Genomic DNA, 25,578 nt, shown 5'->3' with positions numbered 1-25,578 from the left:
CACTTTAGGTACCTTTTAAATAGCAGAGGTGAGTATGCAGACAGCACCTTGGGTTTCTTTTGTATAGCAGAGGTGAATATGCAGACAGCACCTTGGGTTCCTTTTGAATAGCAGAGGTGAGTATGCAGACAGCACCTTGGGTTCCTTTTGAATAGCAGAGGTGAATATGCAGACAGCACCTTGGGTTCCTTTTGAATAGCAGAGGTGAGTATGCAGGCAGCACTTTAGGTACCTTTTGAATAGCCGAGGTAGCAGAGTATGTAGGCAGCATTTTAGGTACCTTTTGAATAGCAGAGGTGAGTATGTAGGCAGCATTTTAGGTACCTTTTGAATAGTAGGGTTTGGTGTGCAGACAGTTCTAGCAGAACGAATGTACAGACATTACTTTGGAACAGCATAGCCGAATTGGCAAACGGACACCTTGATCCAGTAGATTCGAATTTGCAGATAGCACTTTGGGACTGCAGAGGTGTGTTTGTCAGGATAAACACTAAGGATTCCAGCTGCGTCCAGCGATAGTCCTTGCACGTGGCAGCAGCCGGCCTAGAGTGAACCTAGGATCATGGCAATGGAGGTGCACCCTGGGTTACAATAGTAACGTAGTAAGAGCAGACTGGTCCTGCCGTCGGGGACTGATGCCAGGACAGTTGGGTAACACGGGTAAACCTCTGTATGCTTGTCCTCTGTCATTCCCTGGTGGGGACAAGACGCTTTTCTGTCTAGTATTAATTTCATGTGTTTTTTCAGAAAAAAAACAGTTTGTTGTGAGAGGAGGATTTGAATGTTTCTGACCTAACTCTGTTTGTTCACAAGCATCAGCATAGAGTACTTGATACAGCACTACTTAGCAGTGCAGCTGTGAATCCAGTACTGGGATGAGATAAAACACATACTAGAGAATATAGTTACTGTATCTCTCTGCCTTTGCAAAATAGGGGAAAAACAGGGTGTACCAGGCAAAATTTTACTAAAAAAAACAGTAAAAATCTTTTATTAAATATCAAAAGGTCAAGTAAATCATGGTACAAGTAGTAACCCATACTCCAAGGTGGTACAGAACCGGGACAAAGGGAGCCACCTCAATAATGCAAAGTATCGGGCATTACAATGTAAATATAGTGCATAAAAGACCGCGGGAAAGGCTGCCCCCTTTAGATAAAGTGGACGGACTTAAATCACACATGGTAATATATGAAAGGTATGAGGGGACAAGCTTACCAGAGTCTGTAAGGTAGAGGGGTGGTCACCCCACGAAAGGATGTCGACCCCGACGTGCGTTTCGCTGGCACAAATGCAGCTTTATCATCCCCTTGAGAAATGCCAAGAGTGTGCAAAGCAGTCATCAAAGCAAAATGTGGCTACTTTGAAGAACCTAGAATATAAGACATATTTTCATTTGTTTCACACTTTTTTGTTAAGTATATAATTCCACATGTGTTAATTCATAGTTTTGATGCCTTCAGTGTGAATGTACAATTTTCATAGTCATGAAAATACAGAAAAATCTTTAAATGAGAAGGTGTGTCCAGACTTTTGGTCTGTACTGTAAATGAGCTGTTAAGATCTATGGGCTGTACATAAATATCCCACAGAATTTGCCTCTAGCGCTTATTTTTAACCCCTTAACCCCAAGGGTGGTTTGCACGTTAATGACCGGGCCAATTTTTACAATTCTGACCACTGTCCCTTTATGAGGCTATAACTCTGGAACGCTTCAACGGATCCCGGTGATTTTAACATTGTTTTCTCGTGACATATTGTACTTCATGATAGTGGTAAAATTTCTTTGATATTACCTGCGTTTATTTGTGAAAAAAAACGGAAATTTGGCGAAAATTTTGCAATTTTCCAACTTTGAATTTGTATGCCCTTAAATCACAGAGATCTGTCACACAAAATACTTAATAAGTAACATTTCCCACATGTCTACTTTACATCAGCACAATTTTGGAACCAATTTTTTTTTTGTTAGGGAGTTATAAGGGTTAAAAGTTGACCAGCAATTTCTCATTTTTACAACACCATTTTTTTTTTAGGGACCACATCTCATTTGAAGTCACTTTGAGGGGTCTATATGATAGAAAATACCCAAGTGTGACACCATTCTAAAAACTGCACCCCTCAAGGTGCTCAAAACCACATTCAAGAAGTTCATTAACCCTTCAGGTGTTTCACAGGAATTTTTGGAATGTTTAAAAAAACAAAAAACGAACATTTAACTTTTTCACAAAAGTATTCAGCTTCAATTTGTTTTATTTTATCAAGAGTAACAGGAGAAATTGGACCCCAAACATTGTTGTGCAATTTGTCCTGAGTACGCTGATACCCCATATGTGGGGGTAAACCACTGTTTGGGCGCAGGGCAGAGCTCGGAAGCGAAGGAGCGCAGTTTGACTTTTCAATGCAAAATTGACTGGAATTGAGATGGGACGCCATGTTGCGTTTGGAGAGCCCCTGATGTGCCTAAACAGTGGAAACCCCCCTCAAGTGACCCCATTGTGGAAAGTAGACCCCCTAAGGAACTTATGTAGATGTGTGGTGAGCACTTTGACCCACCAAGTGCTTCACCAAAAGTTTATAAAGTAGAGCCGTAAAAATAAAATATATTTTTTCACAAAAATGATCTTTTCGCCCCCAATTTTTTATTTTCCCAATGGTAACAGAAGAAATTGGACCCCAAAAGTTGTTGTGCAATTTGTACTTAGTACGCTGATACCCCATATGTGGGAGTAAACCACAGTTTGGGCGCATGGGAGAGCTTGGAAGGGAAAGAGCGCTGTTTGACTTTTCAATGCAAAATTGACTGGAATTGGGAAGACTCCATGTTGCGTTTGGAGAGCCCCTCATGTGCCTAAACATTGAAACCCCCCACAAGTGACACCATTTTGGAAAGTAGACACCCTTAGGAACTTATCTAGATGTGTTGAGAACTTTGAACCCCCAAGTGTTTCATTACAGTTTATAACGCAGAGCTGTGAAAATAAAAAATATTTTTTTTTGTTTCCACAAAAATAATTTTTTAGCCCTGAGTTTTGTTTTTTCCCAAGGGTAACACAAGAAATTGGACACCAACAGTTGTTGTACAATTTGTCCCGAGTACGCTGATATCCCATATGTTGGAGTAAACTCCTGTTTGGGCGCACGGGAGAGCTCGGAAGGGAAGGAGCACTGTTTTACTTTTTCAACGCAGAATTGGCTGGAATTGAAATGGGACGCCATGTCACGTTTGGAGAGCCCTGATGTGCCTAAACAGTGGAAACCCCCCAATTATAACTGAAACCCTAATCCAAACACACCCCTAACCCTAATCCCAACTGTAACCCTAACCACTCCTCTAACCCTGTCACACCCCTAATCTCAACCCTAATCCCAACCGTAAATGTAATCCAAACCCTAACTTTAGCCACAACCCTAATGGGAAAATGGAAATACATTTTTTTTTAATTTTATTATTTTTCCCTAACTAACGGGGGTGATGAAGGGGGGTTTGATTTACTTTTCTAGCCGTTTTTTTAGCTGATTTTTATGATTGGCAGCCGTCACACGCTAAAAGACGCTTTTTATTGCAAAAAATAGTTTTTGTGTCTCCACATTTTGAGAGCTATAATTTTTCCATATTTTGGTCCACAGAGTCATGTGAGGTCTTGTTTTTTGCGGGACGAGTTGATGTTTTTATTGGTACCATTTTCGGGCACGTGACATTTTTTGATCGCTTTTTATTCCAATTTTTGTGAGGCAGAATGACTAGAAACCAGCTATTCATGAATTTCTTTGGGGGGGGCGCGTTTATACCGTTCCACGTTTGGTAGAATTGATGAAGCAGTTTTATTCATCGGGTCAGTACGATTACAGCATGTAAAAAAGCCGCGGAGACACCACCACATGTTTCTCAACGCAAGCAATGAATAGCCAGGTCTTTCACCGGGAAGGAACAACCATGGGAAAGGCAGCATCCAATAAAGGAAAACCACCTATGCCAAAACATGGTATCCATCCACAGACAGCTGTTTCGGGGTATTGCCCCTCATCAGTGCATTTGCATATTTCCCTTTAGGGATGGGGGCAGTGTTCTGGATCACTGCGTTGAGAAACACGTGATGGTGTCTCCGCGGTGTTGGATGTTTTGATCTCCCCGAGGTCATTCACCCTTATGTTTATAGTACGATTACAGCGATACCTCATTTATATCATTTTTTTATGTTTTGGCGCTTTTATACGATAAAAACTATTTTATATAAAAAATATTTTTGCATTGCTTTATTCTGAGGACTATAACTTTTCTGTTTTTTCACTGATGATGCTGTATGGCGGCTCATTTTTGCGGGACAAGATGACGTTTTCAGCGGTACCATGGTTATTTATATCCATCTTTTTGATCGCGTGTTATTCCACTTTTTGTTCAGCGGTATGATAATAAATAGTGATGAGCGAATATACTCGTTACTTGAGATTTCTCGAGCACGCTCGGGGGTCCTCTGAGTATTATTTACTGCTCGGAGATTTAGTTTTTTACGCTGCAGCTGAATGATTTACAGCTAGCCTGCTTGATTACATGTGGGGATTTCCTAGCAACCAGGCAACCCCCACATGTACTTATGCTGGCTAAAGGCTGTAAATCATTCAGCTGCGGCGATGAAAACTAAATCTCCGAGCACTAAATAATACTCAGAGGACCCCCGAGCGTGCTCGAGAAATCTGGAGTAACGAGTATATTCGCTCATCACTAATAATAAAGCGTCGTTTTTTGCCTCGTTTTTTTTATTTTTTTTACGGTGTTCATTGAAGGGGGTAACTAGTGGGACAGTTTTATAGGTCTAAATATGTGTACTTTTTTATTTAGACAAAAGAAATGTATTTATTGGAAATATATATATATATATAATTTTATTTATTTATTTAGGTTTTTTTTTTTTACACATGTAAACATTATTTTTTTTTTACTTTGTCCCAGTGTGGGACATCATGTTATAGTGTCAGATCGCTGGTCTGACACTTTGCAGAGCACTGTATCAGATCAGTGATCTGACAGGCAGGGCTGCAGACTTGCTGGGGCCTGCTCTGAGCAGGCGCTTGAAAGCCACCTCCCTGTAGGACCCGGAAGGAGCCCCGTGGCCATTTTGGATCCGGGGCCTGCAGGGAGGAGGAGGTCACATCGCGTTGCTCCAGGGGTCTCAAGAGAGCACGTAGGGAGCCCCCTCCCTGCGCGATGCTTCCCTATGCCGCCGGAACACTGCAATCATGTTTGATCGCAGTGTTCTGGGAGTTAATGTGCCGGGAGCAGTGTCCGTGACCGCTCCTGGCACATAGTGCCAGATGTCAGCTGTGATAATCAGCTGACACCCGTCCGCGATCAGCCGCGCTCCCCCTGTGAGCACGGCTGATCGGTGATGACGTACTATCCCCTCAGTGTTCATAGGAGCCCAGACCACTTCAACGGCATAGTACGTCAGATGTCAGAAAGGGGTTAATGAACGGAGGCGTTGCCAGTATAGATCGTGTGAGCAAACAGTCAGTCATTACATGTCTCACTAGTAACGCCAGCTTTCAATTAAAATAAGCTCTGGAGGCAGATTCTCAGGAGATCCATGTCCGGCCCATAGATCTTAACAGCTCATTTGCATACTGAGGAAACCACGGATTTCTATGGAGTAAAACATTGGATTGGAGATATCAAGGTATCATTTTATTCCGCTTTCTATGACCTACAAGCCCATATAGATGGTTTAGGAGGGTTGATCCTACGGACAGGTTCCCTTTAAGGATTTTTTTTTAAATTCCACTTGACACATTTTGTTACGTTCTGTATCACCTAACAGAGATGTGATATGTCCGGGTGGGACGACCCCTTAAATTAACCCTCTGTCATTCATTTACTCTATTTTAATTTGGCTGTGTACATCATTGCTTTTCTTGAATCAGAAGCCGAATCTCCCCGCCATCCTCCGGGCGCCGAAAGAGCGAAAACCCAGTAAAAGAGAGGGGGGCGCGCAGAAGACGCTGCCGTTGCCGGCCGTCCTCTACAGGTAACTGTTATCCTTTTTTTTTTTTTTTTTTTTTTATTAGCATTGCAATTTCATTTTCCTCCAGAAAAGGTTGTTAGTGTATTAATATTGGAGCAGCAGGACACGTGTGTTGGGGGCACAGCCACGCTCTGCAAGCCCAGCGCCATGATGATTTTTTTTTGCATGGCCCAAGGGCAGACGTCTGTGATTGACACATTTTTACTCTTTTTTCTTTTTTTTTTCTCTCTCTCTTAGTTGTGGAATATGTAAGAAGAACAATGACCAGCATTTACTCCTGCTGTGTGACACCTGCAAGCTGCACTATCATTTGGGGTGCCTGGAACCCCCCCTGACGAGGATGCCGAAGAAAACCAAGAACAGCTATTGGTGAGTGCGACCGCCTCGAACGGATTCTTCTCAAAGCAGCGCCACTGCTGTCCATGGGCTGCGCCTGGAATTGCAGCTAAACCTTTTTGAATTGAAAGATGCTGAGATGCAATACCACACACAACCTGTAGACAAGTGAGGCGCTGTTTGCTTCCCTGCTTCCAATATCTATTAAACAAAAATGTATATCTGTGTGTGTTTGTGTATATACCGTATGTATGTGTGTAATATATATATTAAACTAAAACAATAACAATCTACATATTTCAATATATTTATTTTAAAATGGTAAAAATATGTACATCGCCATTGTTTTAGTTTAATATATGTATGTATGTGTGTGTGTGTGTGTGTGTGTGTGTGTGTGTGTGTGTGTGTGTGTATATACTCGAGTATAAGCCCATGAAAAACTGCAAAAACTTATTGACTCGAGTATAAGCCGGGTATGCATTGTTCCCTTATCCCCATGCTGGTATGCATGGCCTCCTCATCCCTATCCTGGTATACATGGCTCCTCATCCCTATTCCGGCATGCATGGCCTCCTCATCCCTATCCTGGTATACATGGCTCCTCATCCCTATCCTGGTCTGCATGGCTCATCATCCCTATCCTGGTATACATGGCTCCTCATCCCTATCCTGGTCTGCATGGCTCATCATCCCTATCCTGGTATACATGGCTCCTCATCCCTATCCTGGTCTGCATGGCTCCTCATCCCTATCCTGGTATACATGGCTTCTCATCTCTATCCTGGTCTGCATGGCTCATCATCCCTATCCTGGTCTGCATGGCTCATCATCCCTATCCTGGTGTACATGGCTCCTCATCCCTATCCTGGTATACATGGCTCATCATCCCTATCCTGGTCTGCATGGCTCCTCATCCCTATCCTGGTGTACATGGCTCCTCATCCCTATCCTGGTCTGCATGGCTCATCATCCCTATCCTGGTATACATGGCTCCTCATCCCCATCCTGGTCTGCATGGCTCCTCATCCCTATCCTGGTCTGCATGGCTCATCATCCCTATCCTGGTATACATGGCTCCTCATCCCCATCCTGGTATGCATGGTCTCCTCATCCCTATCCTGGTATGCATAGTCCCCCTCATCCCTATCCTTGTATGCATGGTCTCCTCATCCCTATCCTGGTATGCTTAGTCCCCCTCATCCCTATCCTTGTATGCATGGCTCTTCATCCCTATCCTGGTATGCATGGTGTCATCCCCATCCTGGTATGCATGGTCTCCTCATCCCCATCCTGGTATGCATGGTCTCCTCATCCCCATCCTGGTATGCATGGTCCCCTCATCCCCATCCTGGTATGCATGGCTCCTCATCCCTATCCTTGTATGCATGGCTGTTCATTCCTATCCTGGTATGTATGGCCCCCATCAGAAAAGCGGGAAAAAAAACAAAACATTCTACTTACTGTCCCTGCGCTCCCTAGCAGCATCTTGTCCCGGTGCTAGCAGCTGATTTATGCTTGTAAGCAGCGCTTGGCAGGGACGTCGTGCACTGCTTACAAGCGGAGCACAGCTGCTGGAATACTTATTGCTCTCCACGCCGGGACTATGTGCGTGGAGAGCAGTGAGTATTCATTGCTATTTAGTAGCATGTACATTGTCAGCCACAGCTGCTGGCTTCCTACAGCAGCTGAGCTTTCACGTGTGCCGCTACTAAAGGAAATAAATATTCATTGCTCTCCACGTCCATGGGAGTGGAGAGAAGTGAATATCAATGTCGCTTAAATAGCAGCCATACGTAATCGCCCGGCCGCTGCAGGAAGCCAAGGGGGGCTTTTTCAGCACAAAAAATGTGCTGAAAACTCTACTTATACTTAAGTATATACGGTATATATGTGTGTGTGTGTGTGTATATATATATATATATATATATATATATATATATATATATATATATATATATATATATATATATATATATATATATATATATATATATATACTAGCTGTACTACCCGGCTTCGCCCGGGTTAATGACTGCTGTTAGCAAAATAGAATGTGTTAACAAAAATTTATTCTGCACACAAAAACCACAAAACAAATAGATAGAAATGTAATTATTAAAAGGCAAAAACTAAGCAAATAGAAGCATTTCACAACATATATTAGCTTTGTTATACTGAGAATGTCTTTGTTGCCTATATTAACCAATCAGAGCTCAGGTTAATTAACTGTAGCAAAATAGAAGCTGAGCTGTGATTGGTTGCTATTGGCAGCCTGATAAATCCCCAGCCAACAGGAAGCCCTCCCCCCTGGCAGTATATATTAGCTCACACATACACATAATAGACAGGTCATGTGACTGACAGCTGCCGTATTTCCTATATGGTACATTTGTTGCTCTTGTAGTTTGCTTATTAATCAGATTTTTATTTTTGAAGGACAATACCAGACTTGTGTGTGTTTTAGGGCGAGTTTTATGTGTCAAGTTGTGTGTGTTGAGTTGCGTGTGGCGACATGCATGTAGCGACTTTTGTGAGATGAGTTTTGTGTGGCGACATGCGTGTAGCAACATTTTGTGTGTTGAGTTGCATGTGACAGGTTAGTGTAGCAAGTTGTGTGCAGCAAGATTTGTGCATGGCGAGTTTTGCGCGTGGCGAGTTTTATGTGTGGTGCATTTTGAGTATGTGCAAGTTTTGTGTGAGGCAACTTTTGCATGTGGTGCAACTTTTGTACATGTGGCAATTTTTCTGTGTGTGCAAGTTTTGCATGAGGTGAGTTTTCCATGAGGTGAGTTTTGCACGTGTGGCGAGTTTTGCGTGAGCCTAGTTTTGCATATGGCGAGTTTTGCATGTAGCGAGTTTTGAGTGGTGACTTTTGTGTTTCGACTTTTATGTGGCGAGGTTGGTGTGTGTGTGTGGTGAAATGTGTGCTGAGGGTGGTATATGTGTTCAAGCACGTGGTAGTGTGTGGCGCATTTTGTGTTTGTGTTCATATCCCCGTGTGTGGTGAGTATCCCATGTCGGGGCCCCACCTTAGCAACTGTACGGTATATACTCTTTGTCGCCATCGCTCTCATTCTTTAAGTCCTCATTGTTCACATCTGGCAGCTGTCAATTTTCCTCCAACACTTTTCCCTTCACTTTTTCCCCATTATGTAGATAGGAGCAAAATTGTTTGGTGAATTGGAACGCGCGGGGTTAAAATTTCACCTCACAACATAGCCTATGACGCTCTCGGGGTCCAGACGTGTGACTGTGCAAAATTTTGTGGCTGTAGCTGCGACGGTACAGATGCCAATCCCGGACATACACACATACATACATACACACATTCAGCTTTATATATTAGATATACCTGTATGTAATCTCCTGTATATAGTATATACCTGTGTGTCATCTCACCTATATATAGTATATATCTGTGTGTCATCTCCTGTATATAGTATATACCTGTATGTCATCTCCTCCTATACATAGCATATACCTGTGTCATCTCCTCCTGTATATACTATATACCTGTAGGTAATCTGCTCCTGTATATAGTATATACCTGTGTGTCATCTCCTCCTGTATATAGTATATACCTGTATGTCATCTCCTCCTGTATGTAGTATGTACCTGTATGTCATCTCCTCCTCTATATAGTATATACCTGTGTGTCATCTCTCCTGTATATAGTATATATCTGTGTGTCATCTCCTCCTGTATATAGTATATACCTGTGTGTCATCTCCCCTGTAAATAGTATATACCTGTGTGTCATCTCCTGTATATAGTATATAGCTGTATGCCATCTCCTCCTGTATTAGCCCTCGTTCACACGTTATTTGGTCAGTATTTTTACCTCAGTATTTGTAAGCTAAAATGGCAGCCTGATAAATCCCCAGCCAACAGTAAGCCCACCCCCTGGCAGTATATATTAGCTCACACATACACATAATAGACTGGTCATGTGACTGACAGCTGCCGGATTCCTATATGGTACATTTGTTGCTCTTGTAGTTTGTCTGCTTATTAATCAGATTTTTATTTTTGAAGGATACCAGACTTGTGTGTGTTTTAGGGCGAGTTTCGTGTGTCAAGTTGTGTGTGTTGAGTTGCGTGTGGCGACATGCATGTAGGGACTTTTGTGAGATGAGTTTTGTGTGGCGACATGCGTGTAGCAACTTTTTGTGTGTCGAGTTGCATGTGACAGGTTAGTGTAGCAAGTTGTGTGCAGCAAGTTTTGCGCATGGCGAGTTTTGCGCGTGGCGAGTTTTATGTGTGGTGCCTTTTGAGTATGTGCAAGTTTTGTGTGAGGCAACTTTTGCATGTGTTGCAACTTTTGTGCATGTGGCAATTTTTCTGCGTGTGGCAATTTTTCTGCGTGTGCAAGTTTTGCGTGTGGCGAGTTTTGCACGTGTGGCGAGTTTTGCATGTGGAGAGTTTTGCGCGTGGCGAGTTTTGAGCGGCGACTTTTGTGTTTCTACTTTTATGTGGCGAGGTTGGTGTATGTGTGGTGAAATGTGCACTGAGGGTGGTATATGTGTTCGAGCACGTGGTAGTGTGTGGCGCATTTTGTGTGTGTGTTCATATCCCCGTGGTGGTGTGATTATCCCATGTTGGGGCCCCACCTTAGCAACTGTACAGTATATACTCTTTGGCGCCATCACTCTCATTCTTTAAGTCCCCCTTGTTCACATCTGGCAGCTGTTAATTTGCCTCCAACACTTTTCCTTTCATTTTTTCCCCATTATGTAGATAGGGGCAAAATTGTTTGGTGACTTGGAAAGCGCGGGGTTAAAATTTCACCTCACAATATAGCTTTGACGCTCTCAGGGTCCAGACGTGTGACTGTGCAAAATTTTGTGCCTGTAGCTGCGACGCCTCCAACACTTTTCCTTTCACTTTTTCCCCATTATGTAGATAGGGGCAAAATTGTTTGGTGAATTGGAAAGCGCGGAGTTAAAATTTCACCTCACAACATAGCCTATGACGCTCTCGGGGTCCAGACGTGTGACTGTGCAAAATTTTGTGGCTGTAGCTGCTACGGTTCAGATGCCAATCCCGGACATACATACATACATACATACATACACACACACACACATTCAGCTTTATATATTAGATATATAGATATATATATATATATATATATATATATATATATATATATATATATATATATATATATATGTGTATATATATATATATATATATTATATATACAGTATGTACAGTATATTTTGTCAGTATTTACTATTAATATATATAAACCCGTTCTGTATTTTAAAAATGAAGAATAAATTGTGCAGTCACCAAAAAACATCAGTTTCTTTATCATCATCTTTTTGTATTTTATTTTGTACTGTGCAGTTTAAGCTGAATATATTCATGTGAGACTTTTACAGACCCCAGATGATCTTATTTTTACCACACCTTGAATGCCTCAAAAACTAAACGTAAAAACCGATGGCGAACGTATGTTTGGTTTTTGGTTTTTTCACCATTTCGACCGCCGTTGGATTTTTGTCGGTTTTTCATTACATTATATACCGTAGTAAAATGAATGGTGTTAAAAATAGAGTGGTGCCTCTAGAAAAAAAGGAAAAAGGCAGAATGCGCTGAAATGGAATATTGGGGCCGATGGCTGCAGCCTCATCGATGTCTCTGGCCATTTTTTTTGGCCACAAATGTTCCTTAGCTCTTAGCGTTGTGCGTTCCCTCTAAATAGCTTCACTCCTATAATTGTGAGTGGCCCTGAGTGCAGGTAATCAGGACTGGTGATCCATTTGGGCCTTTTTTTTGACCACTCTCAGCCAAAATTGTGGCACCGCAGGAAAGTTAAACCATTTTTTTTTTCTTTTCTGCTTTTTTTTGTTCTGCCTTGTAAGTAAATTGTAAGAAGCATTAAGTGTCATCTGTCTGGAGGATAAAGAGGCTCCTTCGCAGTTGGAGGCCAGGTAGAGTGGGTCACGTACTTTGAATCCTTTTATTTTCTGCCTGCATCCTGCCTTCGCCCAGGGTCATGAGCACAAGCTCTTTTCATCTTGGTTGTGTCGGTTGGTTAATTTTATTCTCTTTGCTTTTAATTAGTCCAAATGTTCTAGGAAAGAGGAGGATTCTGGTGAAAGTAAGCCGCGTTGATTACATCTTTTAACTTTACCACACAATTTTTTTTTCTCCATTTTCTGAGTTCTGTAAGCCCACGACTAAAGATTCTCCCTCTAAAAATGAAAACACACATAAATGTCAGTATCTGACAATCTTCAAAGATGTTTCTGAATATTTTTGGATTATTAACACCAATAATAGATTCTGATCATCTGTCATCATGACGTCCAAGGGGTTTATTACCAGACTTGACTTTACAAAAGCACAAAGAGTAAAACTGGACTCAGATTTATCTTTCCTTCACTCTTTTTCCTTCTATAGTTTTTGTCTGTCTCTGTGTTGTCATCCCTTTCTCACCCCTTCAGTCTGTTTTAGTTGGGCGCTACTCCTCTCTGTCTCAGTCAGGTTCGCCTCCTCTGTCTGTCCGATGCTCCTCCTCTGTCTTCCTCTTTCGAGTTCTCCTCTTTGTCTGCCTCTTTTGGACTTTTCTCCTTTCTCTCTCTTTTGTGCTCTCCTCCCCTCTTTTGTACTCTCCTCCCCTCTCTTGGGTTCCCCTCCTTTCTCTCTCCTCCTCTTTTGGACTCTTCTCCATTCTCTCTTCCTCCTTTGGGGTCTCCTCCTTTCTCTCTCCCTCTTTTGGGCTCTCCTCCTTTCTCTCTCTTTTGGGGTCTCTTCTTCTCTCTCTCCCTCTTTTGGGCCCTCCTCTTCTCTCTCTCTCTCCCTATTTTGGTTTCCCTCCCCCTCTCTGTGGCAGTCCCCCTCTTTCCCTCCCTTTCTCCTTTACATTCTTTTAGACTCTCTTCCTCACTCCTTCCCTCCTTCGGGCTCTCCTCCTCGCTCTCCTTCCTCTATCCCTTCCTTTCTTTTAGGCTCCCTTTCTCTCTCGTGCTTTCTCTCTCGTGCTCTCCTTCTCTCTAGCATTCCACCTCGCTCTCTAGGGCTCTCTTACTCACTCTTCCTCTCTCGGGTGGTTAGCTTCTCTTTCTTGGGCTCTCTTCCTCTCTCTCCTCGCTCTCTGGGACTCTTACTCGCTCTTCCCTCCCTCTCTCGGGTGGTTGCCTCCCTTTCTTAGACTCTCTTCCTCTCTAGGACTCTTACTCGCTCTTCCTCTCTCTTCCCTCCCTCTCTCAGGTGGTTGCCTCTTTTTCTTGGACTCTCTTCCTGTCCTCCTCTCTAGGACTCTTACTCGTTCTTCCTCTATCTCTCTCTTCCCTCCCTCTCTCAGGTGGCTAGTCTCTCTTCCTTTCTCTCCTCGCTCTCTAGGACTCTTACTCGCTCTTCCTCTCCCTTCCCTCCCTCTCTTGGGTGGTTGCCTCTCTTTCTTGGACTCTCTTCCTCTCTAGGACTCTCTTACTCGCTCTTCCTCTCTCTTTTCCCTCTCTCAGGTGGTTAGCCTCTCTTGGACTCTCTTCCTTTCTCCTCCTCTTTAGGACTCTTACTCACTTTTCTCTCTCTTCCCTCCCTCTCTCGGGTGGTTGCCTCTCTTGGACTCTCTTCCTCTCTCTCTCTTCTCTCCCTCTCTCGGGTGGTTGCCTCTCTTTCTTGGACTCTCTTCTTCTCTAGGGCTCTCTTACTCGCTCTTCCTCTCTCTCTTCCCTCCCTCTCTCAGGTGGTTAGCCTCTCTTGGACTCTCTTCCTCTCTCTCTCTCTTCTCTCCCTCTCTCGGGTGGCTAGCCTCTCTTTCTTAGGCTCTCTGCTCTCTAGGACTCTTACTCGCTCTTCCTCTCTCCCTTCCCTCCCTCTCTCGGGTGGTTGCCTCTCTTCCCTTTCTCTTTCTTCCTAACTCTATTTTTGATTAGAGGATCCCAAAAATCAGGCACCATCTTCAGTAGATTAAAATCTGGATTGCTACTAAAATCCGTAACTTGACCCCAGTTGTTTATCTCAATATTTAGACTTGTGAGATAAATAGATTTGTGTCTTATTCTGAGACCTTGTGGAGGACTCCATATATGACCTCTCCTGACACTCCGAGGATGATTTGGGGCAGCATTGTCCTCAGTTACTTCTTTCCGCTGCATTTTCAATTTATCACGTGCAGAATCTAAAGTCCTATTTCCACAAAAATGAAATTTGTGGTGAAATGTCACCCACGCCCCTTTGCTTTTATGCTTACTTTCCTTTTTTCCTAAATTGCACTGCCTAAAATGTGTCTGTGCTTCCGACTGCTAAGAATATCAGTAAGATCTTCAGTGATGTATTTTTTCCGTATAATCAGCACAATCCTGATAATCTGGCCGGTCAGACCGTTTATCAATGAGTTACCGAGAAAGTTTTTTGAGAACTTGTAGCTGTGACCATGTCGGTTGTTACCCAACTTTCTCTGCGCCTTAGTAAGTAGTCGCTTATTTTTGTAATTCAGAAGAGAGAGGGAAATATTCCCAATTTCCATTGCTTTGTGTCCTCCAGGCAGTGCTCAGAGTGCGACCAGGCTGGGAGCAGCGACATGGAAGCCGATTTTGCTATGGAAACTTTACCAAATGGGACCAAAAGATCCAGGAGGCAAATAAAGGAACCGGTGAAGTTTGTGTCTCAGGACATGCCTCAAGACACCAAAAAACTGCCCTTGAGGAGCACAGTGAGTATTTCTGAGTTAAGGCAGCTGCGATCATTGTCAGCCATGTTGAAGTCTTAAAAGTAGCTGTGATTGGTCACCCACTTGATTACAAGCACTTGCAGACTCTTAAATCGTATCTATCATGGGCGTTCATGAGTAATGATTAGTGATGAGCGAACGTTCTCGGATAAGGTATTATCTGAGCATGCTCGGGTGCTAACCGAGTGTCTTCGGCGTGCTCGAAAAATATGTTCCAGTCCCCGAGACGGCATGTCTCAATGCTGTTCGACATTCGCAACACATGCAAAGATTGCCTGTTTGTTAGTCAATCCCAGCTTGTTTGCAGCCGTCGAGAAGCCACGAGACATGCAGCCGCAGGGACACAAACATATTTCTTGAGGACACCGAAGACACTCGGTTCGCACACGAGCATGGCGGATAACACCTTATCCGAGCACGTTCGCTCATCACTAGTAATAATACTATTTCTTGCCATTGCTACATTTTTGTCACCAGTGAATCCCTCTGTAATCTTTATCTCCTAAGTTTCAGTTGTCTCTGAGCTAGTGGGTATAAACTAACTGCTATATGTTGTTGCCTGCACACTCAGACATGATAAATTCCTGCTCTCCCGTCTGTGTGTCACATGTATAGAAGCAGAACATTATACAACTGTATTGAGCATTGTGGCTGTTAACCCAGTTTACTAGAAATCATAGTTACATAGTTATTAAGGTTGAAGGAAGACTTTAAGTCCATCTAGTTCAACCCATAGCCTAACCTAACACGCCCTAACATGTTGATCCAGAGGAAGGCAAAAAAAAAACATGTGGCAAAGAGTTAAGGTACCGTCACACTAAGCGACGCTGCAGCGATAGCGACAGCGATGCCGATCGCTGCAGCGTCGCTGTTTGGTCGCTGGAGAGCTGTCACACAGACCGCTCTCCAGCGACCAACGATGCCGAGGCCCCCGGGTAACCAGGGTAAACATCGGGTTGCTAAGCGCAGGGCCGCGCTTAGTAACCCGATGTTTACCCTGGTTACCAGCGTAAAAGTTAAAAAAACAAACAGTACATACTCACCAGCGCGTCCCCCAGCCTCTGCTTCCTGACGCTGACTGAGCTCCGGCCCTAACAGCACAGCGGTGACGTCACCGCTGTGCTTTCACTTTCAGTTTAGGGCCGGCGATCAGTAGAGTCAGGAAGCAGAGGCTGGGGGACGCGCAGGTGAGCATGTACTGTTTGTTTTTTTACATTTTACGCTGGTAACCAGGGTAAACATCGGGTTACTAAGCGCGGCCCTGCGCTTAGTAACCCGATGTTTACCCTGGTTACCAGTGTAAAATATCGCTGGTATGGTTGCTTTTGCTGTCAAACACGGCGATACACGGCGACCTAGCGACCAAATAATGTGCAGACCTTCTAGCAGCGACCAGCAATTTCACAGCGGGATTCTGATCGCTGCTGCGTGTCAAATACAGCGATATCGCTCCCTAGGACGCTGCAACGTCACAGATCGCTGGCGACGTTGCTTAGTGTGACGGTACCTTAACTCCACCATGGGGAAAAAAATTCCTTCCCGACTCCTCATACGGCAATCAGACTAGTTCCCTGGATCAACGCCCTATCAAGGAATCTAGTGTATATACCCTGTAACATTATACTTTTCCAGGAAGGTATCCAGTCCCCTCTTAAATTTAATTAATGAATCACTCATTACAACATCATACGGCAGAGAGTTCCATAGTCTCACTGCTCTTACAGTAAAGAATCCGCGTCTGTTATTATGCTTAAACCTTCTTTCCTCCAGACGTAGAGGATGCCCCCTTGTCCCTGTCTCAGGTCTATGATTAAAAAGATCATCAGAAAGGTCTTTGTACTGTCCCCTCATATATTTATACATTAACATAAGATCACCCCTTAGCCTTCGTTTTTCCAATCTAAACAGCCCCAAGTGTAATAACCTATCTTGGTATTGCAGACCCCCCAGTCCTCTAATAACCTTGGTCGCTCTTCTCTGCACCCGCTCCAGTTCAGCTATGTCTTTCTTATACACCAGAGACCAGAACTGTGCACAGTATTCTAAGTGTGGTCGCACTAGTGACTTGTATAGAGGTAAAATTATGTTCTCCTCATGAGCATCTATGCCTCTTTTAATGCATCCCATTATTTTATTTGCCTTTGTAGCAGCTGCCTGACACTGGCCACTGAATATGAGTTTGTCATCCACCCATACACCCAGGTCTTTTTCATTGACGGTTTTGCCCAGAGTTTTAGAATTATGCACATAGTTATACATCTTATTACTTCTACCCAAGTGCTTGACCTTACATTTATCCCCATTAAAGCTCATTTCCATTTATCAGCCCAAGATTCTAGTTTACATAAATCATCCAGTAATATAAAATTGTCCTCCCCTGTATTGATTACCCTGCAGAGTTTAGTGTCATCTGCAAATATTGAAATTCTACTCTGAATGCCCCCTACAAGGTCATTAATAAATATGTTAAAAAGAAGAGGGCCCAATACTGACCCCTGTGGTACCCCACTGCTAACCGCGACCCAGTCAGTGTGCTCCATTAATAACCACCCTTTGTTTCCTATCCCTGAGCCAGCTCTCAACCCACTTACACATATTTTCCCCTATCCCCATTATTCTCATTTTATGTATCAACCTTTTGTGTGGCACCGTATAAAAAGCTTTTGAAAAGTCCATATACACTACATCCACTGGGTTCCCTTGGTCCAGTCCGGAACTTGCCTCTTCATAGAAGCTGATCAGATTAGTCTGACATGATCGGTCCCTAGTAAACCCGTGCTGATACTGGGTCATGAGGTTATTCCTCTTCAGATACTCCAGTATAGTATCCCTTAGAATGCCCTCCAGGATTTTACCCACAGTGGAGGTTAAGCTTACTGGCCTATAATTACCGAGTTCAGTTTTTGTCCCCTTTTTGAATATTGGCACCACATTTGCTATACGTCAGTCCTGTGGTACAGACCCTGTTATTATGGACTCTTTAAAGATTAAAAATAATGGTCTATCAATGACTGTACTTAATTCCTGCACTACTCGGGGCTGTATCTGTTGGAAATTTGCCCTCCTGAAGTTTAGTGTCCTTGTCACCCCCCTACTACCCATCTTATTAAAGGTTACATGAAAACTTATTATTTTGTGATCACTATTCCCCAAGTGACCCCCAACCCTTATATTTGATATGCGGTCTGGCCTGTTGGTTAATATTAGGTCTAGCAGTGCCCCCCTTCTTGTTGGGTCCTGAACCAGTTGTGAAAGGTAATTGTCTCTCATAGTTGTCAAAAACCGATTACCTTTACTGGAACTGCAGGTTTCTGTTCCCCAATCTATTTCAGGGTAGTTGAAGTCCCCCATAATAATGACTTCTCCTTGAGTCGCAGCTTCATCTATTTGCTTTACGAGGATATTCTCCATTGCTTCCATTATTTTTGGAGATTTATAACAAACCCCTATCAGTAATTTATTATTTTTTCCCCCTCCCCTTATCTCCACCCACAGGGACTCTACATTTTCATTAAATTCACCTATATTATCACGCAGGATGGGTTTTAAGGACGGTTTTACATACAGACACACCCCTCCCCCTCGCTTATCTGTACGGTCATTTCTGAACAGGCTATAGCCCTGCAAGTTAACAGCCCAGTCATGGCTCTCATCCAGCCATGTCTCAGATATCCCCACCATGTCATAATTATGCTCCAACAACATTAGTACTAATTCGTCCATTTTGTTGGCGAGGCTTCTGGCATTAGTATACATGCACTTGATGTTCCTCTCTGTACCTCTATTCTTTCTTAAATTACTAACTGCTCTAACCCCACCCCCCATGTCACCGCCACCCCCAACTTCCTTATTTGTGCCCAGGTCTCTATCTGCACCATCTTGCCCTCCTATAAAATGAATACCCTCCCCCCCAATCCCTAGTTTAAACACTCCTCCAACCTTCTAGCCATTTTCTCCCCCAGCACAGCTGCCCCTTCCCCATTGAGGTGCAGCCCGTCCCTAGCGTAGAGCCTGTAGACAACTGAGAAGTCGGCCCAGTTCTGCAGGAACCCAAACCCCTCCTTTCTACACCAATTCTTGAGCCACTTATTAACCTCCCTAATCTCCCGTTGCCTCTCTGGCGTGGCACGTGGTACAGGCAGTATTTCGGAAAATACCACGTTGGAGGTCCTTGCTTTCAGCTTGCAGCCTAATTCCCTGAAATCATCTTTAAGGACCTTCCACCTACCTCTAACTTTGTCATTTGTGCCAATGTGCACCATGACTGCTGGGTCCTCACCAGCCCCTCCCAGTAATCTGTCCACCCGATCAGCGATGTGTCGGACTCGAGCGCCAGGTAGGCAGCACACCGTCCGACGATCCCTGTCTTTGTGACAGATTGCCCTATCTGTTCCCCTGATAATTGAGTCCCCCACTACCAGCACCTGTCTGGCCTGCCCTGCTCTCCTATTTCCCTCCTTACTGGAGCAGTCACTCCTCTGGCTTTCAGAGGACATGCCTGGCTGCAGCAGTGCTACCCCTGTACTGGCACCCCCCTCATCTGCCAACTTCATCAGGACTAGCCTCCCTGGCACTCTTCCCTCTACCCCGCCTTCTATCTGTCACCCAGCTAACTGCCACACTGTCCTGCAGCTCCATCCTACCATCCCCCTCCTCATCTATCCCATTGAGCGTCTGCTCTGTGAGCAGAAGACTCCTCTCCATATTGTCTATGGATCTCAGTGTTGCCAGCTGCACATTGAGATCCAGAATCTGGGCTTCCAAATGCACAATGTGCTCACATCTCGCACAGCAGTATGCACCCTCGACCGGCTGATCAAGGACTGCATACATGAGGCAAGATGTGCACTGGATGGCATTAACAATAGTGGAGCACATTTCCTAATGGGGATTGTACCACACAGAAACGTTAAATAAAAATAAATACAAAGTATTAATAAAATACAGACAGCAATTCAGCAATTCCTCCCTTGGAAACTCCCTGATTCCAAAGTCACTGAATCACAAGTCACACTTACCGCCGTTCACACTTACGCTCAGGTCACACTCAGCTCGCTCACACTCGCTAAGCTGAAGATTTAAAGATTTTTTTTTTCCCCTCAGCAACAATCCACTTTGCTGTTCAATGCTCTACCAAAAAATCAGCAATATGGAGGACTTTATACAGTAGTACTGATCAGTATAGCTGTGAATCCAGCACAGGGTGAACTAAACCACTTACTAGAAAGTAGAAGCTTTGTCACAGAGCGCAAAAGGCTCAGATGCACACTTTATTGCTCTCCACCTCTCTTCATTGACTTTAATAAGGAGCTATAAAATAGATCAATGGCCAAACTCGTCTGTGCTAAAAAATCGGAAAATGTGAAATATGTGAAATATGAAATAGCATACTGGCTTATGAACTTAATGTGTTCGCATTAGGCATTCAGCTCAGATACCATAGGTAAGTGTTCACACCAGACAGTCAGTGTAGTTACCCATTCGATCTGAGATTACCTTGACGTTTTGGTGAATGGGCTCACAACGTTTGCAAATCTTGTGCTAAAAATCTCATGTGTTTGTTCATTAAGTTCATAAGCCAGTATGCTATTTCATATTTCACATATTTCACATTTTCCTATTTTTTAGCACAGACGAGTTTGGCCATTGATCTATTTTATATTTGACTTTTTTTGGCTACAAACTATTTATATATATATATATATATATATATATATATATATATATATATATATATATATATATATATATATATATATATATATATATATATATATATATATATATATTGTTCGGTCAGTTTATCTATTTTAATAAGGAGCTGTAATCTGATCCTTCAGTGGTCTAGCAGTCTTTCTTGTCATAAGCAAGGTGGATCTTAGCAATGTTTTTTTTTTTAGAATGAATGATGAGTACAGGAGGCCGGGATGAGGAGAATAGGAGGCACATAAGTGGAGAAAGAAGCAGATTTATCTGATAAGTTTCTCATATTCGTTACTTAAGTTTGCGTGTATTATTAATGTATGCAAAGTTTGGACCGGTCACCCGTGGCTATCCTTTTTTCGTACCCTTTTCCCACTGCTCGTCTCAGTATTTCTTTTTAAATCCGCCATATGGTTGCAGAGATACAGGCCGTTCTATTTAGTACAATTGTTGTATCTTTATAAGGGGGCGTTGCTCATAAGTAATTATAGAAGGCAACCTATAGACACGCCCCTGAGGATCCTGTGAACAACACCCTATTGGTAAAGGACAAAAAAATAGCAAAAATTGTTCACTTTTGAATGACTTGGTGACAAGTAAACCTCTCATTTAGTGTTTGGCCATACAGTCTCTACCATACATACAGTTTACACTCCTAATTTGGCAGAGCATGCCGATGTTCTCAATGGAGAGAAAAGAGTAAGTTACTCCTCGGCAATTCTGTCCTATCTCCGGAGGGAATAAAGGATTAGGCATATAGAAAATCGACATGCCTGATCTCTGCCTAAATGTCAGTCGAGTTTTGAGCTATCCTGCTGATTGGCAGATTCTGATGATTTTTCAGCATCAGTCTGATTGCCCCTTTAAATAAACAATTATTCCTTTAAATAAAGACCTTCTTCAGTATTTTGCTGACTGGTATTTCATATGACGGCAAATTCATTAATCTGCTTTATATGTTTCTAGAGCTTTTTTTTTTGCTTTGTTTCTGGTGTAAAATCAATAACAATAAAGCGGAGTCACCAGACCGCAGCGCTGCCGCACATGCAGCAAATTAATTACACCTCATTTCAATTTTAAGTGAAATGAATAGACTTTGCCTTTATCTGGAAATCCATACTACTAAAGAGTATGACCAGCTGCAGCGCACAGATTGATCGCATCTGCTTCTCCTGCGGAGAGGGGATAGTTGTCGCGAAGGAGGATTTTTTTTTTTTATTATTCTTGAATAGACCAACTTGTATCTCTTAAAGGGGAAGTCGGTATTTTGAGTCTAAAGCTATTCAATGACAAGAATGTGATACAATAAAGTTTATTTCCAGATGCAATACTTCTGTTTTATCCTATAGAACTGCTAGATATGTTTGTGGAAACTTCCATCTCTTTCCTTCCTGTTATGCCCCCCACTGTGATTCTATTAAAGCCAAAGTAGGAGGAGAAGCTAGCTGCTATTTCTAGCTTTTAGCCACTCACTTTCTGGAAAAACATGACTCTGCTAACGCTCGCCCAGTCTACACAGTGTAGTTCACCTTATAAGCAGTCATGGGACTCTTTGCTTTATTTCCAGGTCAAAGACCGCATCCACTTCCTGGTGTTGTCTTTGACCAGTAGACAAAGCAAAGCGTCCCGTGACTTATAAGGTGCACTACACTGTGTAGACTGGACGAGAGTTAGCAGAGTCTTCTCAATATTAAGAGAGATTTGAACAACACATCTGTAAAGCTTTTTTTTTTGCGTCTTCTGTTTGTTATTTTTTTTCTAAAAAATAATAATAATAAAAAATGTGCTATTTTTTTTTCTTCTTTGGAGCATGACGGATGCCATGATGGAAACCCGTCCAATCCCAGTAGCGTCACATTCATTGCTGCACACAGTTTATGTACAATTGGTTGTTTTGTGCTGTCATTGTGTTGACTGTAGAATGGACACTACATTACAGAGCCCAATGATGAGATGACTCTGCTGACTCTGTACCTGTCTACACAGCACAGTCAACCATATAAGCTGGCGTGGGACTTTATTTGTTCTCAGATCTTTACACTGCAGCGCTGCCTGCTTCTGCGTGTAAGCCCCAGCTCTACAGGACATCAGTACTGAAAGACCTGATACTAATTACCTTAAAGGGTTTTTGGGAAAACCTTTGTACTCAGGTGCAATTTGTTTTAGAAAAAACAAAGTTTGCTTTAATCACCCTCCCCAGGTCCAGTACTGAGGCTCCGCTGCTGCTCCCGTTGCCTGGTATTGTCTGCAGCGCTGACGTCACGTCGACACTGCAGCTAGTAGCCACCGCAGCTGTCAGCTCGGGCAGAGCCGCTGAAGTCAATGACGTCAGCGCTGCAAAAATATCAGACGCTGGGAGCAATGGCGGAGATGCCCCGGCGGACCTGGGGAGGATGTGTAAAGCACAGTTTTTGATGGACAGAATTTTTCTGAAACGGAAAACCCCTTTAAGGACTGAAGTATGGTTGTGCAAACGGAGTGTGACGGAGGCCGTGCACAGGTCTGCTTCGCTTTTCCTGCCATTTCTTCTGTGCGGAGCGTTCAGGGCTGATGTCATTATCTGTATTTGTGCTTACTAGCGCACATTGTCGGGGTCTGAAGCTCAATGTTTGTTTTTAGAGATTCCACCTCCCGGGAGACCCTCGGGGCAAAAAAACAGGTGAACGAACCCGAGCAACAGAAACTCGTTAAAAATGAGCGTTACACATCGGCACCGGCCGCGCTCATTAATAATGGAACACCCCCATAACCTGTCACACAGCGTCCGCAGCCCACCTAATGCCCCACTAAATGCGGGGGATCCTCAAAGGCTTCCATGCAGATACTGGGACGCGGTTCTCATGAATCTGATTTGACTCCTTTCAAGTTCTCGCTGCTCGCCATGTGTCCGGGCCGAGGTGACGGGAGAATCGTACGGGCGCTTTCTACAGTATGTTTGCATTTTGAGGAGAAGGGGCATCGTTTATATGGTGTAATTATAGGTCTAGTTTACCCTTTATGGGGTCTCTCGTCCTGTGCTGGTGTATGTAAAAAGAATCTGACGCCAGTTACCAGAATAACAGGAGAAGCAAAAATGTATGTGCTACACATCACACAATACTAGAGTTACAGTCTACACACAGACTATGTATAGAAAGCGAATTCACTGCATGCATTCCATTACTTATCCTGTATTATACCCCACAGCTGCACTCACTATTCTGCTGGTGCAGTCACTGTGTACATACATTACTGATCCTCAGTTACCTCCTGTATTATACCGCACAGCTGCACTCACTATTCTGCTGGTGCAGTCACTGTGTACATACATTACATTACTGATCCTGAGTTACATCCTGTATTATACCCCAGAGCTGCACTCACTATTCTACTGGTGCAGTCACTGTGTACATACATTACATTACTGATCCTCAGTTACATCCTGTATTATACCCCAGAGCTGCACTCACTATTCTACTGGTGCAGTCACTGTGTACATACATTACTGATCCTGAGTTACATCCTGTATTATACTCCAGAGCTGCACTCACTATTCTGCTGGTGCAGTCACTGTGTACATACATTACATTACTGATCCTGAGTTACATCCTGTATTATACCCCAGAGCTGTACTCACTATTGTGCTGGTGCAGTCACTGTGTGCATACATTACATTACTGATCGTGAGTTACAGCCTGTATTATACCCCAGAGCTGCACTCACTATTCTGCTGGTGCAGTCACTGTGTACATACATTACATTACTGATCCTAAGTTACCTCCTGTATTATACTCCAGAGCAGCACTCACTATTCTGCTGGTGCAGTCACTGTGTACATGCATTACATTACTGATCCTGAGTTACATCCTGTATTATACCCCAGAGCTGCACTCACTATTCTGCTGGTGCAGTCAGTGTACATACATTACATTACTGATCCTGAGTTACATCCTGTATTATACCCCAGAGCTGCACTCACTATTCTGCTGGTGCAGTCACTGTGTACATACATTACATTACTGATCCTGAGTTACATCCTGTATTATACCCCAGAGCTGCACTCACTATTCTGCTGGTGCAGTCACTGTGTACATACATTACATTACTGATCCTGAGTTACATCCTGTATTATACTCCAGAGCTGCACTCACTATTCTGCTGGTGCAGTCACTGTGTACATACATTACATTACTGATCCTGAGTTACGTCCTGTATTATACCCCAGAGCTGCACTCAGTGATTCTTGTGATTAGAGGCGGCACTGCAGTACACATTGTACGGAGCTGCGCTCGCCAGCACTGCAGCATATAACAGCTGGTCGTTGGGTGCTGGGTGTGTGATCTCCTATTGATGACCTCTCCTTCCTATGGATATGGATAGATGATTAATTTGGTGCGATCGGTCAACCCCTATAAATGGTATAATTCTTCTAACAATGGTTAGATGTTTTTCTTTTTGCCTCTTGTTATTTTGCCATTACTGGAATTAAATAACCAGCGCTCCGTGAAAAGCTTTCTAACCTTTTTTTTCTCCCATGTCCTGTTTTCACACCTTCTGAGAATGCCAATAATCCTGACGCTACGCCCGGTGCACAGACTCTCGCAGTGTTCAGCTCTCATCCGGACGCCTGCTCAGGTCTTGAAGTGCAGATTGTACCTTCTGATGCATGATCGCTCCATTCCCGGCATCATTGATTTTGATATTTCACTTTTTTTTTCTCTTTTTGCTTGAAGATAAACCTCGAAAAGCATCCTGTAAATTAGACATGGTGCCTTTTTATAGGTTCTCTGTTATGATTTAGGACACGAGGGTCACTTATCGGCAAGTTTTTTAGATCAAGCGGGCTCGCTT

At 43.3% G+C, this 25,578-nt stretch overlaps 1 protein-coding gene across 10 annotated transcripts in view; it reads left to right on the top strand.

Moving 5' to 3' along the window:
* Positions 1-25,578, top strand: part of PHF14 (PHD finger protein 14) — a 233,952-nt gene that overhangs the window by 61,510 nt on the left and 146,864 nt on the right. For all 10 annotated transcript variants that reach the window (XR_013216731.1, XR_013216730.1, XR_013216729.1 and 7 more), the window contains 3 exons: positions 5,920-6,023; positions 6,258-6,389; positions 14,859-15,027. Coding sequence is in view for 7 of the 10 variants with exons in the window: in XM_077268104.1 (XP_077124219.1) it covers positions 5,920-6,023; positions 6,258-6,389; positions 14,859-15,027 (405 nt within the window). In the remaining 3 variants the exon portion in view is untranslated. The remainder of the gene's footprint in view (positions 1-5,919; positions 6,024-6,257; positions 6,390-14,858; positions 15,028-25,578) is intronic.

This window comes from Ranitomeya variabilis, chromosome 6 (genome assembly GCF_051348905.1).
Source record: "Ranitomeya variabilis isolate aRanVar5 chromosome 6, aRanVar5.hap1, whole genome shotgun sequence".
NCBI lineage: Eukaryota > Metazoa > Chordata > Amphibia > Anura > Dendrobatidae > Ranitomeya > Ranitomeya variabilis.
The sequence above is the reverse complement of the archived record's forward strand: the minus strand, read 5'-3'. Positions and strand labels throughout refer to the sequence as shown.